This window comes from Xenopus laevis, chromosome 4L (genome assembly GCF_017654675.1).
Source record: "Xenopus laevis strain J_2021 chromosome 4L, Xenopus_laevis_v10.1, whole genome shotgun sequence".
NCBI lineage: Eukaryota > Metazoa > Chordata > Amphibia > Anura > Pipidae > Xenopus > Xenopus laevis.
This window is the reverse complement of record NC_054377.1, coordinates 20700738-20714284: the sequence shown is the minus strand read 5'-3', so window position 1 is coordinate 20714284 and position 13547 is coordinate 20700738. Positions and strand designations below refer to the sequence as shown.

General features: G+C 41.5%; 1 protein-coding gene across 1 annotated transcript in view; it reads left to right on the top strand.

Moving 5' to 3' along the window:
* Positions 1–13396, top strand: part of LOC108704977 (mucin-2) — a 57157-nt gene extending 43761 nt beyond the window's left edge. The window contains exons 61-89 of the mRNA XM_041589607.1: positions 304–426; positions 815–877; positions 1346–1459; positions 1579–1641; positions 2042–2164; positions 2403–2453; positions 3021–3134; positions 3254–3316; positions 4005–4127; positions 4517–4579; positions 5048–5161; positions 5281–5343; positions 5744–5866; positions 6105–6155; positions 6723–6836; positions 6956–7018; positions 7707–7829; positions 8217–8279; positions 8748–8861; positions 8981–9043; positions 9443–9565; positions 9804–9854; positions 10428–10541; positions 10661–10723; positions 11412–11534; positions 11920–11982; positions 12451–12564; positions 12684–12746; positions 13147–13396. Of these exons, the coding sequence (XP_041445541.1) occupies positions 304–426; positions 815–877; positions 1346–1459; positions 1579–1641; positions 2042–2164; positions 2403–2453; positions 3021–3134; positions 3254–3316; positions 4005–4127; positions 4517–4579; positions 5048–5161; positions 5281–5343; positions 5744–5866; positions 6105–6155; positions 6723–6836; positions 6956–7018; positions 7707–7829; positions 8217–8279; positions 8748–8861; positions 8981–9043; positions 9443–9565; positions 9804–9854; positions 10428–10541; positions 10661–10723; positions 11412–11534; positions 11920–11982; positions 12451–12564; positions 12684–12746; positions 13147–13388 (2747 nt within the window). The 3' untranslated portion in view covers positions 13389–13396. The remainder of the gene's footprint in view (positions 1–303; positions 427–814; positions 878–1345; positions 1460–1578; positions 1642–2041; positions 2165–2402; positions 2454–3020; positions 3135–3253; positions 3317–4004; positions 4128–4516; positions 4580–5047; positions 5162–5280; positions 5344–5743; positions 5867–6104; positions 6156–6722; positions 6837–6955; positions 7019–7706; positions 7830–8216; positions 8280–8747; positions 8862–8980; positions 9044–9442; positions 9566–9803; positions 9855–10427; positions 10542–10660; positions 10724–11411; positions 11535–11919; positions 11983–12450; positions 12565–12683; positions 12747–13146) is intronic.
* Positions 13397–13547: the final 151 nt, after the last annotated feature.

Sequence of the window (13547 nt, the reverse complement as noted above, 5' to 3'; positions counted from 1 at the left end):
AGAAGAAGAAGACAAATAATTCTAAACTCTAAAAAAAATAAAGAAGGAAGACCATTTGAAAAGTGGCTTGGAATTGGCCATTCTAGAATATACCAAAAGTTATCTTAATGGCCAACCACTCCTTTAACATACAAGAAAATTCATTTTGTCCAGTAAGTGAACAAGGTAAGATTTATTGCTCACATCAGATGCAGGAGAGGCAGTGGAGCAGTCATTGGATACCATAGCTAGGCGGGATAATGCAGTTACCTAGACCTTCTGTTAACAAGGACATGCAACTAACCAGACAATAACTTCTTGCAGGAGAGAAATTACAAGGAAGTGAAAGCAGAGAGAGGAATGGAAAATGCTACGACTATGTATGCGACAGCACTTGCAGGCGACCAACCCGAAGGGAAGTGACATGTACACCAACTACACCAACAAGTAAGTACTTACCACTAAGCAAGAGGCATGGTAACACTGAGGGAGATTTCAAGATGCTGGCAGTAGAGATAACATTGAGATCTGTCCGATCCCACGCACCGTTTTTTTTTTTTAAAAAAAAAGAAGTGGCCCACGAGTGACTAAAAAGAATAGCGCATTGCCTTAACAATATTACCATTAGAAAATGTCAGAGGGGAAATAGGAAGTGAAGATACAGCGCCTCTTTAAGACAATGGGCACAGGCAAATGACAGTATTTGGGTGGGAGGGAATACATGTTCCTCTACCATAGATTTATTAAAATATAAGCAGTATGGTTTTGATTTATAACAAACATCATTTCATATCCTGTTAGCAATGTCTAATTTATTTTTCCTTTATTCAAACAGCAACAACCCCTACAACCACCACCACATGTGCCTGCCATCACGAGGGAAGAGAGTACCTGGCAGGTAAAGCAGTCGAGATTAGAATGTCTGCGTGTTCCTTGAGCGTGATCTTAAAAGGCACACATAAACAAAAATGGGATGTAAACTTACCTGGAAGGATCCTCTGAGACCTGTTATGTTTACATTCAAATTGTATTTAAAGTGGCTTCAGGATAATAGCAGTAGAAGGCAGTTTTCTTTAACTGGGCAGGCTTTCAGCTCAACAGCTCTTTGAAGGCCCAGAGCATCAGTGACCTCACTGTCCAAGGACATTTTATGAGCTTTCTGTATTCAGTTGACTCTTGGGTTGCTATACGCCATTCCACAGAACATAGTGCTGTCTTTGATAAATAGATGTGGCCCCTGAGTTGCAGGTCAGATTAACGTAAGAGGGGCGAGACAGTACTTTGAAACAGAAGCTCCATAGGATTATGCAGATACCTAGAAACCACATTAATAAGGACTTGCCGCTAACCAGGGAACTTCTTGCAGGGCACAAAATTGGAGAAAGCCACAGCAGAGAAAGGGATGGAAAATGCTACCACTATGTGTGCGACAGCACTTGTAAGAGACCAACCAGAACTGAAGTAGAATGTACACCACCAAGTAAGTGCTGACCACTAAACATTCCTCTTAAAATGTGAGGACTGTGGCATTGTTTTGCTTAAAATAGTCTTTTATATCCTGTTATCAATCTCTAATTCATTTCAAATGTATCCTAACAGCAACCACCCCTCCAACCACCACGACATGTGCCTGTCATCATGAGGGAAGAATGTATCAGCCAGGTAAGACAGTCAAAACTCAGATGCCTGCGAGGTCCTTACCAGGAAGTTAACACACACACAAAAAATGTGTTTTGTCCTATAAGCGAGCAGTGTTTTTTTCTGTCAATTTGGATCATTTAGCTCTAACCTCCACCCAAAAAGTGGGCAAAATATATGAGTAGGCTTTAGATATATATTTCCCTCAACACAGTGTTACTTTACATACCCTTTTGGCCAGTAAATAGAGTTCAGTATTATAAAGAGATACGCCCCCTAAGTGCAGGTCAGATTCATTGATCACAGCAGGTGAAGGAGAGGTAGTGGAGCAGTCATTTGATACAATAGCTAGGCGGGATAATGCAGTTAGCTAGAATGTCTATTAACAAGGACATGCAACTAACCAGAGAACATCTTCTTGCAGGAGAGAAATTAGAAGGAAGTGAAAGAAGAGAGAGGAATGGAAAATGTTACCACTATGTATGTGACATCACCTGCAGGCGACCAATCCGAAGTGAAGAACCATGCCCAACAACTACACCAACAAGTAAGTACTTGCCACTAAACAAGAGACATGCTAACACTGAGGGAGATTTCAAGATGCTGGCAGTAGAGATAAAAGTCAGATCTATCCAATCACCCGGAACAGTTTTGAAACAAAAATAGAAGAGGCCCATGAGTGACTAAAAAGAATTGCGCATTGCCTGAACAATACTTCCATTAGAAAATGTCAGAGGGGGAAAAAGGTTAGCAATGTCTAATTTATTTCTTCTTTATTCAAACAGCGACAACCACCACATGTGCCTGCCATCACGAGGGAAGAGAATACCTGCCAGGTAAAGCAGTGGAGATTAGAATGTCTGCGTGTTCCTTGAATGTGATCTTAAGACAAACACACAAACTTACTCAGACTTACTCAGAGTCATCCTCTGAGGCCTTTTGCATTTTTCCCTCCATTTTCTATTTTAAGTGAGTTCGGAGAGGAAAGCAGTTTTCAGGCAGCTTTCTTCCACTGGGCAGGCTTTTAGATTTTTGAAGGCCCGGAGCATCCGTGACCCTAACTGTCCGAGGACAGTTTACGTGCTTCCTGTATTCAGTTCACTCTAACTCGTACCGGCTAACCATGAAGTATGCCTACATTTCTAAATGCAGATAGAAAAATAGAGTAGGCTTTAAGGATGCGCTCATCTCAACGCAGTGCACCGTTACACGCCATTCCCCGGTAAACAGTGCAGACCTTGATAAATAGACGAGGCCCCCACCCCGAGTTGCAGGTACGATTAACTGAACACGGGAGAGACAGTGGGACAGTACATTGACACAGTAGCTCCACAGGATAATTCAGTTACCTAGAACTTCTATGAACAAGGACGTGCAGCTAACCAGGGAACTTCTTATTGCAGGGCACAAAATCGGAGGAAGCCACAGCAGAGAAAGGGATGGAAAATGCTACCGCTATGTGTGCGACAGCACTTGTAAGAGACCAACCAGAACTGAAGTGGAATGTACACCACCAAGTAAGTACTTACCACTAAACATTCCTCTTAAAATATCAGGACTGTGGTATTATGTTGCACAAAACATTCTTTTGTATCCTGTTATCAACCTCTAATTCATTTCAAATGTATCCTAACAGCAACAACCCCTCCAACCACCACAACATGTGCCTGTCATCATGAGGGAAGAATGTATCAGCCAGGTAAGGCAGTCAACACTAGAATGCCTGCGTGGCCCATAAGTAGGAAATTAAAGGGATTGTGCACCTCTGAGATAACATTTATTAAGATGTAGGGAGTGACATTCTGAGACAGTTTGCATTTAGTTTTAGCTTTTTTCTATTATTTGTCATTTTTGAGTTATTTAGCTTTATGGTCAGCAGCTCTCCACTTTGCAGTTTGGTTGATAGGTTCTAAATCACCCTAGAAACCATGCTCCAATTAGAATAACGACTGGAATATGGACAATTGAGAGCCTGAACAGAAGGATAAGTAATAAAAAGTAGCAGTAGCATTACATGTGTCGCCTTAGCAAGCATGTGTTTTTAGATGGTGTCAGTGACCCCCATTTAAAAGCTGGAAAGAGTCAGAAGAAGAAGACAAATAATTCTAAACTCTAAAAAAAATAAAGAAGGAAGACCATTTGAAAAGTGGCTTGGAATTGGCCATTCTAGAATATACCAAAAGTTATCTTAATGGCCAACCACTCCTTTAACATACAAGAAAATTCATTTTGTCCAGTAGGTGAACAAGGTAAGATTTATTGCTCACATCGGATGCAGGAGAGGCAGTGGAGCAGTCATTGGATACCATAGCTAGGCGGGATAATGCAGTTACCTAGACCTTCTGTTAACAAGGACAAGCAACTAACCAGACAATAACTTCTTGCAGGAGAGAAATTACAAGGAAGTGAAAGCAGAGAGAGGAATGGAAAATGCTACGACTATGTATGCGACAGCACTTGCAGGCGACCAACCCGAAGGGAAGTGACATGTACACCAACTACACCAACAAGTAAGTACTTACCACTAAGCAAGAGGCATGGTAACACTGAGGGAGATTTCAAGATGCTGGCAGTAGAGATAACATTGAGATCTGTCCGATCCCACGCACCGTTTTTTTTTTTTTAAAAAAAAAGAAGCGGCCCACGAGTGACTAAAAAGAATAGCGCATTGCCTTAACAATATTACCATTAGAAAATGTCAGAGGGGAAATAGGAAGTGAAGATACAGCGCCTCTTTAAGACAATGGGCACAGGCAAATGACAGTATTTGGGTGGGAGGGAATACATGTTCCTCTACCATAGATTTATTAAAATATAAGCAGTATGGTTTTGATTTATAACAAACATCATTTCATATCCTGTTAGCAATGTCTAATTTATTTTTCCTTTATTCAAACAGCAACAACCCCTACAACCACCACCACATGTGCCTGCCATCACGAGGGAAGAGAGTACCTGGCAGGTAAAGCAGTCGAGATTAGAATGTCTGCGTGTTCCTTGAGCGTGATCTTAAAAGGCACACATAAACAAAAATGGGATGTAAACTTACCTGGAAGGATCCTCTGAGACCTGTTATGTTTACATTCAAATTGTATTTAAAGTGGCTTCAGGATAATAGCAGTAGAAGGCAGTTTTCTTTAACTGGGCAGGCTTTCAGCTCAACAGCTCTTTGAAGGCCCAGAGCATCAGTGACCTCACTGTCCAAGGACATTTTATGAGCTTTCTGTATTCAGTTGACTCTTGGGTTGCTATACGCCATTCCACAGAACATAGTGCTGTCTTTGATAAATAGATGTGGCCCCTGAGTTGCAGGTCAGATTAACGTAAGAGGGGCGAGACAGTACTTTGAAACAGAAGCTCCATAGGATTATGCAGATACCTAGAAACCACATTAATAAGGACTTGCCGCTAACCAGGGAACTTCTTGCAGGGCACAAAATTGGAGAAAGCCACAGCAGAGAAAGGGATGGAAAATGCTACCACTATGTGTGCGACAGCACTTGTAAGAGACCAACCAGAACTGAAGTAGAATGTACACCACCAAGTAAGTGCTGACCACTAAACATTCCTCTTAAAATGTGAGGACTGTGGTATTGTTTTGCTTAAAATAGTCTTTTATATCCTGTTATCAATCTCTAATTCATTTCAAATGTATCCTAACAGCAACCACCCCTCCAACCACCACGACATGTGCCTGTCATCATGAGGGAAGAATGTATCAGCCAGGTAAGACAGTCATAACTCAGATGCCTGCGAGGTCCTTACCAGGAAGTTAACACACACACAAAAAATGTGTTTTGTCCTATAAGCGAGCAGTGTTTTTTTCTGTCAATTTGGATCATTTAGCTCTAACCTCCACACAAAAAGTGGGCAAAATATATGAGTAGGCTTTAGATATATATTTCCCTCAACACAGTGTTACTTTACATACCCTTTTGGCCAGTAAATAGAGTTCAGTATTATAAAGAGATACGCCCCCTAAGTGCAGGTCAGATTTATTGATCACAGCAGGTGAAGGAGAGGTAGTGGAGCAGTCATTTGATACAATAGCTAGGCGGGATAATGCCATTAGCTAGAATGTCTATTAACAAGGACATGCAACTAACCAGAGAACATCTTCTTGCAGGAGAGAAATTAGAAGGAAGTGAAAGAAGAGAGAGGAATGGAAAATGTTACCACTATGTATGTGACATCACCTGCAGGCGACCAATCCGAAGTGAAGAACCATGCCCAACAACTACACCAACAAGTAAGTACTTGCCACTAAACAAGAGACATGCTAACACTGAGGGAGATTTCAAGATGCTGGCAGTAGAGATAAAAGTCAGATCTATCCAATCACCCGGAACAGTTTTGAAACAAAAATAGAAGAGGCCCATGAGTGACTAAAAAGAATTGCGCATTGCCTGAACAATACTTCCATTAGAAAATGTCAGAGGGGGAAAAAGGTTAGCAATGTCTAATTTATTTCTTCTTTATTCAAACAGCGACAACCACCACATGTGCCTGCCATCACGAGGGAAGAGAATACCTGCCAGGTAAAGCAGTGGAGATTAGAATGTCTGCGTGTTCCTTGAATGTGATCTTAAGACAAACACACAAACTTACTCAGACTTACTCAGAGTCATCCTCTGAGGCCTTTTGCATTTTTCCCTCCATTTTCTATTTTAAGTGAGTTCGGAGAGGAAAGCAGTTTTCAGGCAGCTTTCTTCCACTGGGCAGGCTTTTAGATTTTTGAAGGCCCGGAGCATCCGTGACCCTAACTGTCCGAGGACAGTTTACGTGCTTCCTGTATTCAGTTCACTCTAACTCGTACCGGCTAACCATGAAGTATGCCTACATTTCTAAATGCAGATAGAAAAATAGAGTAGGCTTTAAGGATGCGCTCATCTCAACGCAGTGCACCGTTACACGCCATTCCCCGGTAAACAGTGCAGACCTTGATAAATAGACGAGGCCCCCACCCCGAGTTGCAGGTACGATTAACTGAACACGGGAGAGACAGTGGGACAGTACATTGACACAGTAGCTCCACAGGATAATTCAGTTACCTAGAACTTCTATGAACAAGGACGTGCAGCTAACCAGGGAACTTCTTATTGCAGGGCACAAAATCGGAGGAAGCCACAGCAGAGAAAGGGATGGAAAATGCTACCGCTATGTGTGCGACAGCACTTGTAAGAGACCAACCAGAACTGAAGTGGAATGTACACCACCAAGTAAGTACTTACCACTAAACATTCCTCTTAAAATATCAGGACTGTGGTATTATGTTGCACAAAACATTCTTTTGTATCCTGTTATCAACCTCTAATTCATTTCAAATGTATCCTAACAGCAACAACCCCTCCAACCACCACAACATGTGCCTGTCATCATGAGGGAAGAATGTATCAGCCAGGTAAGGCAGTCAACACTAGAATGCCTGCGTGGCCCATAAGTAGGAAATTAAAGGGATTGTGCACCTCTGAGATAACATTTATTAAGATGTAGGGAGTGACATTCTGAGACAGTTTGCATTTAGTTTTAGCTTTTTTCTATTATTTGTCATTTTTGAGTTATTTAGCTTTATGGTCAGCAGCTCTCCACTTTGCAGTTTGGTTGATAGGTTCCAAATCACCCTAGAAACCATGCTCCAATTAGAATAACGACTGGAATATGGACAATTGAGAGCCTGAACAGAAGGATAAGTAATAAAAAGTAGCAGTAGCATTACATGTGTCGCCTTAGCAAGCATGTGTTTTTAGATGGTGTCAGTGACCCCCATTTAAAAGCTGGAAAGAGTCAGAAGAAGAAGACAAATAATTCTAAACTCTAAAAAAAATTAAGAAGGAAGACCATTTGAAAAGTGGCTTGGAATTGGCCATTCTAGAATATACCAAAAGTTATCTTAATGGCCAACCACTCCTTTAACATACAAGAAAATTCATTTTGTCCAGTAAGTGAACAAGGTAAGATTTATTGCTCACATCAGATGCAGGAGAGGCAGTGGAGCAGTCATTGGATACCATAGCTAGGCGGGATAATGCAGTTACCTAGACCTTCTGTTAACAAGGACATGCAACTAACCAGACAATAACTTCTTGCAGGAGAGAAATTACAAGGAAGTGAAAGCAGAGAGAGGAATGGAAAATGCTACGACTATGTATGCGACAGCACTTGCAGGCGACCAACCCGAAGGGAAGTGACATGTACACCAACTACACCAACAAGTAAGTACTTACCACTAAGCAAGAGGCATGGTAACACTGAGGGAGATTTCAAGATGCTGGCAGTAGAGATAACATTGAGATCTGTCCGATCCCACGCACCGTTTTTTTTTTAAAAAAAAAAGAAGTGGCCCACGAGTGACTAAAAAGAATAGCGCATTGCCTTAACAATATTACCATTAGAAAATGTCAGAGGGGAAATAGGAAGTGAAGATACAGCGCCTCTTTAAGACAATGGGCACAGGCAAATGACAGTATTTGGGTGGGAGGGAATACATGTTCCTCTACCATAGATTTATTAAAATATAAGCAGTATGGTTTTGATTTATAACAAACATCATTTCATATCCTGTTAGCAATGTCTAATGTATTTTTCCTTTATTCAAACAGCAACAACCCCTACAACCACCACCACATGTGCCTGCCATCACGAGGGAAGAGAGTACCTGGCAGGTAAAGCAGTCGAGATTAGAATGTCTGCGTGTTCCTTGAGCGTGATCTTAAAAGGCACACATAAACAAAAATGGGATGTAAACTTACCTGGAAGGATCCTCTGAGACCTGTTATGTTTACATTCAAATTGTATTTAAAGTGGCTTCAGGATAATAGCAGTAGAAGGCAGTTTTCTTTAACTGGGCAGGCTTTCAGCTCAACAGCTCTTTGAAGGCCCAGAGCATCAGTGACCTCACTGTCCAAGGACATTTTATGAGCTTTCTGTATTCAGTTGACTCTTGGGTTGCTATACGCCATTCCACAGAACATAGTGCTGTCTTTGATAAATAGATGTGGCCCCTGAGTTGCAGGTCAGATTAACGTAAGAGGGGCGAGACAGTACTTTGAAACAGAAGCTCCATAGGATTATGCAGATACCTAGAAACCACATTAATAAGGACTTGCCGCTAACCAGGGAACTTCTTGCAGGGCACAAAATTGGAGAAAGCCACAGCAGAGAAAGGGATGGAAAATGCTACCACTATGTGTGCGACAGCACTTGTAAGAGACCAACCAGAACTGAAGTAGAATGTACACCACCAAGTAAGTGCTGACCACTAAACATTCCTCTTAAAATGTGAGGACTGTGGTATTGTTTTGCTTAAAATAGTCTTTTATATCCTGTTATCAATCTCTAATTCATTTCAAATGTATCCTAACAGCAACCACCCCTCCAACCACCACGACATGTGCCTGTCATCATGAGGGAAGAATGTATCAGCCAGGTAAGACAGTCATAACTCAGATGCCTGCGAGGTCCTTACCAGGAAGTTAACACACACACAAAAAATGTGTTTTGTCCTATAAGCGAGCAGTGTTTTTTTCTGTCAATTTGGATCATTTAGCTCTAACCTCCACACAAAAAGTGGGCAAAATATATGAGTAGGCTTTAGATATATATTTCCCTCAACACAGTGTTACTTTACATACCCTTTTGGCCAGTAAATAGAGTTCAGTATTATAAAGAGATACGCCCCCTAAGTGCAGGTCAGATTTATTGATCACAGCAGGTGAAGGAGAGGTAGTGGAGCAGTCATTTGATACAATAGCTAGGCGGGATAATGCATTAGCTAGAATGTCTATTAACAAGGACATGCAACTAACCAGAGAACATCTTCTTGCAGGAGAGAAATTAGAAGGAAGTGAAAGAAGAGAGAGGAATGGAAAATGTTACCACTATGTATGTGACATCACCTGCAGGCGACCAATCCGAAGTGAAGAACCATGCCCAACAACTACACCAACAAGTAAGTACTTGCCACTAAACAAGAGACATGCTAACACTGAGGGAGATTTCAAGATGCTGGCAGTAGAGATAAAAGTCAGATCTATCCAATCACCCGGAACAGTTTTGAAACAAAAATAGAAGAGGCCCATGAGTGACTAAAAAGAATTGCGCATTGCCTGAACAATACTTCCATTAGAAAATGTCAGAGGGGGAAAAAGGTTAGCAATGTCTAATTTATTTCTTCTTTATTCAAACAGCGACAACCACCACATGTGCCTGCCATCACGAGGGAAGAGAATACCTGCCAGGTAAAGCAGTGGAGATTAGAATGTCTGCGTGTTCCTTGAATGTGATCTTAAGACAAACACACACACACAAACTTACTCAGACTTACTCAGAGTCATCCTCTGAGGCCTTTTGCATTTTTCCCTCCATTTTCTATTTTAAGTGAGTCCGGAGAGGAAAGCAGTTTTCAGGCAGCTTTCTTCCACTGGGCAGGCTTTTAGATTTTTGAAGGCCCGGAGCATCCGTGACCCTAACTGTCCGAGGACAGTTTACGTGCTTCCTGTATTCAGTTCACTCTAACTCGTACCGGCTAACCATGAAGTATGCCTACATTTCTAAATGCAGATAGAAAAATAGAGTAGGCTTTAAGGATGCGCTCATCTCAACGCAGTGCACCGTTACACGCCATTCCCCGGTAAACAGTGCAGACCTTGATAAATAGACGAGGCCCCCACCCCGAGTTGCAGGTACGATTAACTGAACACGGGAGAGACAGTGGGACAGTACATTGACACAGTAGCTCCACAGGATAATTCAGTTACCTAGAACTTCTATGAACAAGGACGTGCAGCTAACCAGGGAACTTCTTATTGCAGGGCACAAAATCGGAGGAAGCCACAGCAGAGAAAGGGATGGAAAATGCTACCGCTATGTGTGCGACAGCACTTGTAAGAGACCAACCAGAACTGAAGTGGAATGTACACCACCAAGTAAGTACTTACCACTAAACATTCCTCTTAAAATATCAGGACTGTGGTATTATGTTGCACAAAACATTCTTTTGTATCCTGTTATCAACCTCTAATTCATTTCAAATGTATCCTAACAGCAACAACCCCTCCAACCACCACAACATGTGCCTGTCATCATGAGGGAAGAATGTATCAGCCAGGTAAGGCAGTCAACACTAGAATGCCTGCGTGGCCCATAAGTAGGAAATTAAAGGGATTGTGCACCTCTGAGATAACTTTATTAAGATGTAGGGAGTGACATTCTGAGACAGTTTGCATTTAGTTTTAGCTTTTTTCTATTATTTGTCATTTTTGAGTTATTTAGCTTTATGGTCAGCAGCTCTCCACTTTGCAGTTTGGTTGATAGGTTCCAAATCACCCTAGAAACCATGCTCCAATTAGAATAACGACTGGAATATGGACAATTGAGAGCCTGAACAGAAGGATAAGTAATAAAAAGTAGCAGTAGCATTACATGTGTCGCCTTAGCAAGCATGTGTTTTTAGATGGTGTCAGTGACCCCCATTTAAAAGCTGGAAAGAGTCAGAAGAAGAAGACAAATAATTCTAAACTCTAAAAAAAAATAAAGAAGGAAGACCATTTGAAAAGTGGCTTGGAGTTGGCCATTCTAGAATATACCAAAAGTTATCTTAATGGCCAACCACTCCTTTAACATACAAGAAAATTCATTTTGTCCAGTAAGTGAACAAGGTAAGATTTATTGCTCACATCAGATGCAGGAGAGGCAGTGGAGCAGTCATTGGATACCATAGCTAGGCGGGATAATGCAGTTACCTAGACCTTCTGTTAACAAGGACATGCAACTAACCAGACAATAACTTCTTGCAGGAGAGAAATTACAAGGAAGTGAAAGCAGAGAGAGGAATGGAAAATGCTACGACTATGTATGCGACAGCACTTGCAGGCGACCAACCCGAAGGGAAGTGACATGTACACCAACTACACCAACAAGTAAGTACTTACCACTAAGCAAGAGGCATGGTAACACTGAGGGAGATTTCAAGATGCTGGCAGTAGAGATAATATTGAGATCTGTCCGATCCCACGCACCGTTTTTTTTTTAAAAAAAAGAAGTGGCCCACGAGTGACTAAAAAGAATAGCGCATTGCCTTAACAATATTACCATTAGAAAATGTCAGAGGGGAAATAGGAAGTGAAGATACAGCGCCTCTTTAAGACAATGGGCACAGGCAAATGACAGTATTTGGGTGGGAGGGAATACATGTTCCTCTACCATAGATTTATTAAAATATAAGCAGTATGGTTTTGATTTATAACAAACATCATTTCATATCCTGTTAGCAATGTCTAATTTATTTTTCCTTTATTCAAACAGCAACAACCCCTACAACCACCACCACATGTGCCTGCCATCACGAGGGAAGAGAGTACCTGGCAGGTAAAGCAGTCGAGATTAGAATGTCTGCGTGTTCCTTGAGCGTGATCTTAAAAGGCACACATAAACAAAAATGGGATGTAAACTTACTTGGAAGGATCCTCTGAGACCTGTTATGTTTACATTCAAATTGTATTTAAAGTGGCTTCAGGATAATAGCAGTAAAAGGCAGTTTTCTTTAACTGGGCAGGCTTTCAGCTCAACAGCTCTTTGAAGGCCCAGAGCATCAGTGACCTCACTGTCCAAGGACATTTTATGAGCTTTCTGTATTCAGTTGACTCTTGGGTTGCTACACGCCATTCCACAGAACATAGTGCTGACTTTGATAAATAGATGTGGCCCCTGAGTTGCAGGTCAGATTAACGTAAGAGGGGCGAGACAGTACTTTGAAACAGAAGCTCCATAGGATTATGCAGATACCTAGAAACCACATTAATAAGGACTTGCCGCTAACCAGGGAACTTCTTGCAGGGCACAAAATTGGAGAAAGCCACAGCAGAGAAAGGGATGGAAAATGCTACCACTATGTGTGCGACAGCACTTGTAAGAGACCAACCAGAACTGAAGTAGAATGTACACCACCAAGTAAGTGCTGACCACTAAACATTCCTCTTAAAATGTGAGGACTGTGGTATTGTTTTGCTTAAAATAGTCTTTTATATCCTGTTATCAATCTCTAATTCATTTCAAATGTATCCTAACAGCAACCACCCCTCCAACCACCACGACATGTGCCTGTCATCATGAGGGAAGAATGTATCAGCCAGGTAAGACAGTCATAACTCAGATGCCTGCGAGGTCCTTACCAGGAAGTTAACACACACACAAAAAATGTGTTTTGTCCTATAAGCGAGCAGTGTTTTTTTCTGTAAATTTGGATCATTTAGCTCTAACCTCCACCCAAAAAGTGGGCAAAATATATGAGTAGGCTTTAGATATATATTTCCCTCAACACAGTGTAACTTTACATACCCTTTTGGCCAGTAAATAGAGTTCAGTATTATAAAGAGATACGCCCCCTAAGTGCAGGTCAGATTTATTGATCACAGCAGGTGAAGGAGAGGTAGTGGAGCAGTCATTTGATACAATAGCTAGGCGGGATAATGCCATTAGCTAGAATGTCTATTAACAAGGACATGCAACTAACCAGAGAACATCTTCTTGCAGGAGAGAAATTAGAAGGAAGTGAAAGAAGAGAGAGGAATGGAAAATGTTACCACTATGTATGTGACATCACCTGCAGGCGACCAATCCGAAGTGAAGAACCATGCCCAACAACTACACCAACAAGTAAGTACTTGCCACTAAACAAGAGACATGCTAACACTGAGGGAGATTTCAAGATGCTGGCAGTAGAGATAAAAGTCAGATCTATCCAATCACCCGGAACAGTTTTGAAACAAAAATAGAAGAGGCCCATGAGTGACTAAAAAGAATTGCGCATTGCCTGAACAATACTTCCATTAGAATATGTCAGAGGGGGGAAAAGGTTAGCAATGTCTAATTTATTTCTTCTTTATTCAAACAGCGACAACCACCACATGTGCCTGCCATCACGAGGGAAGAGA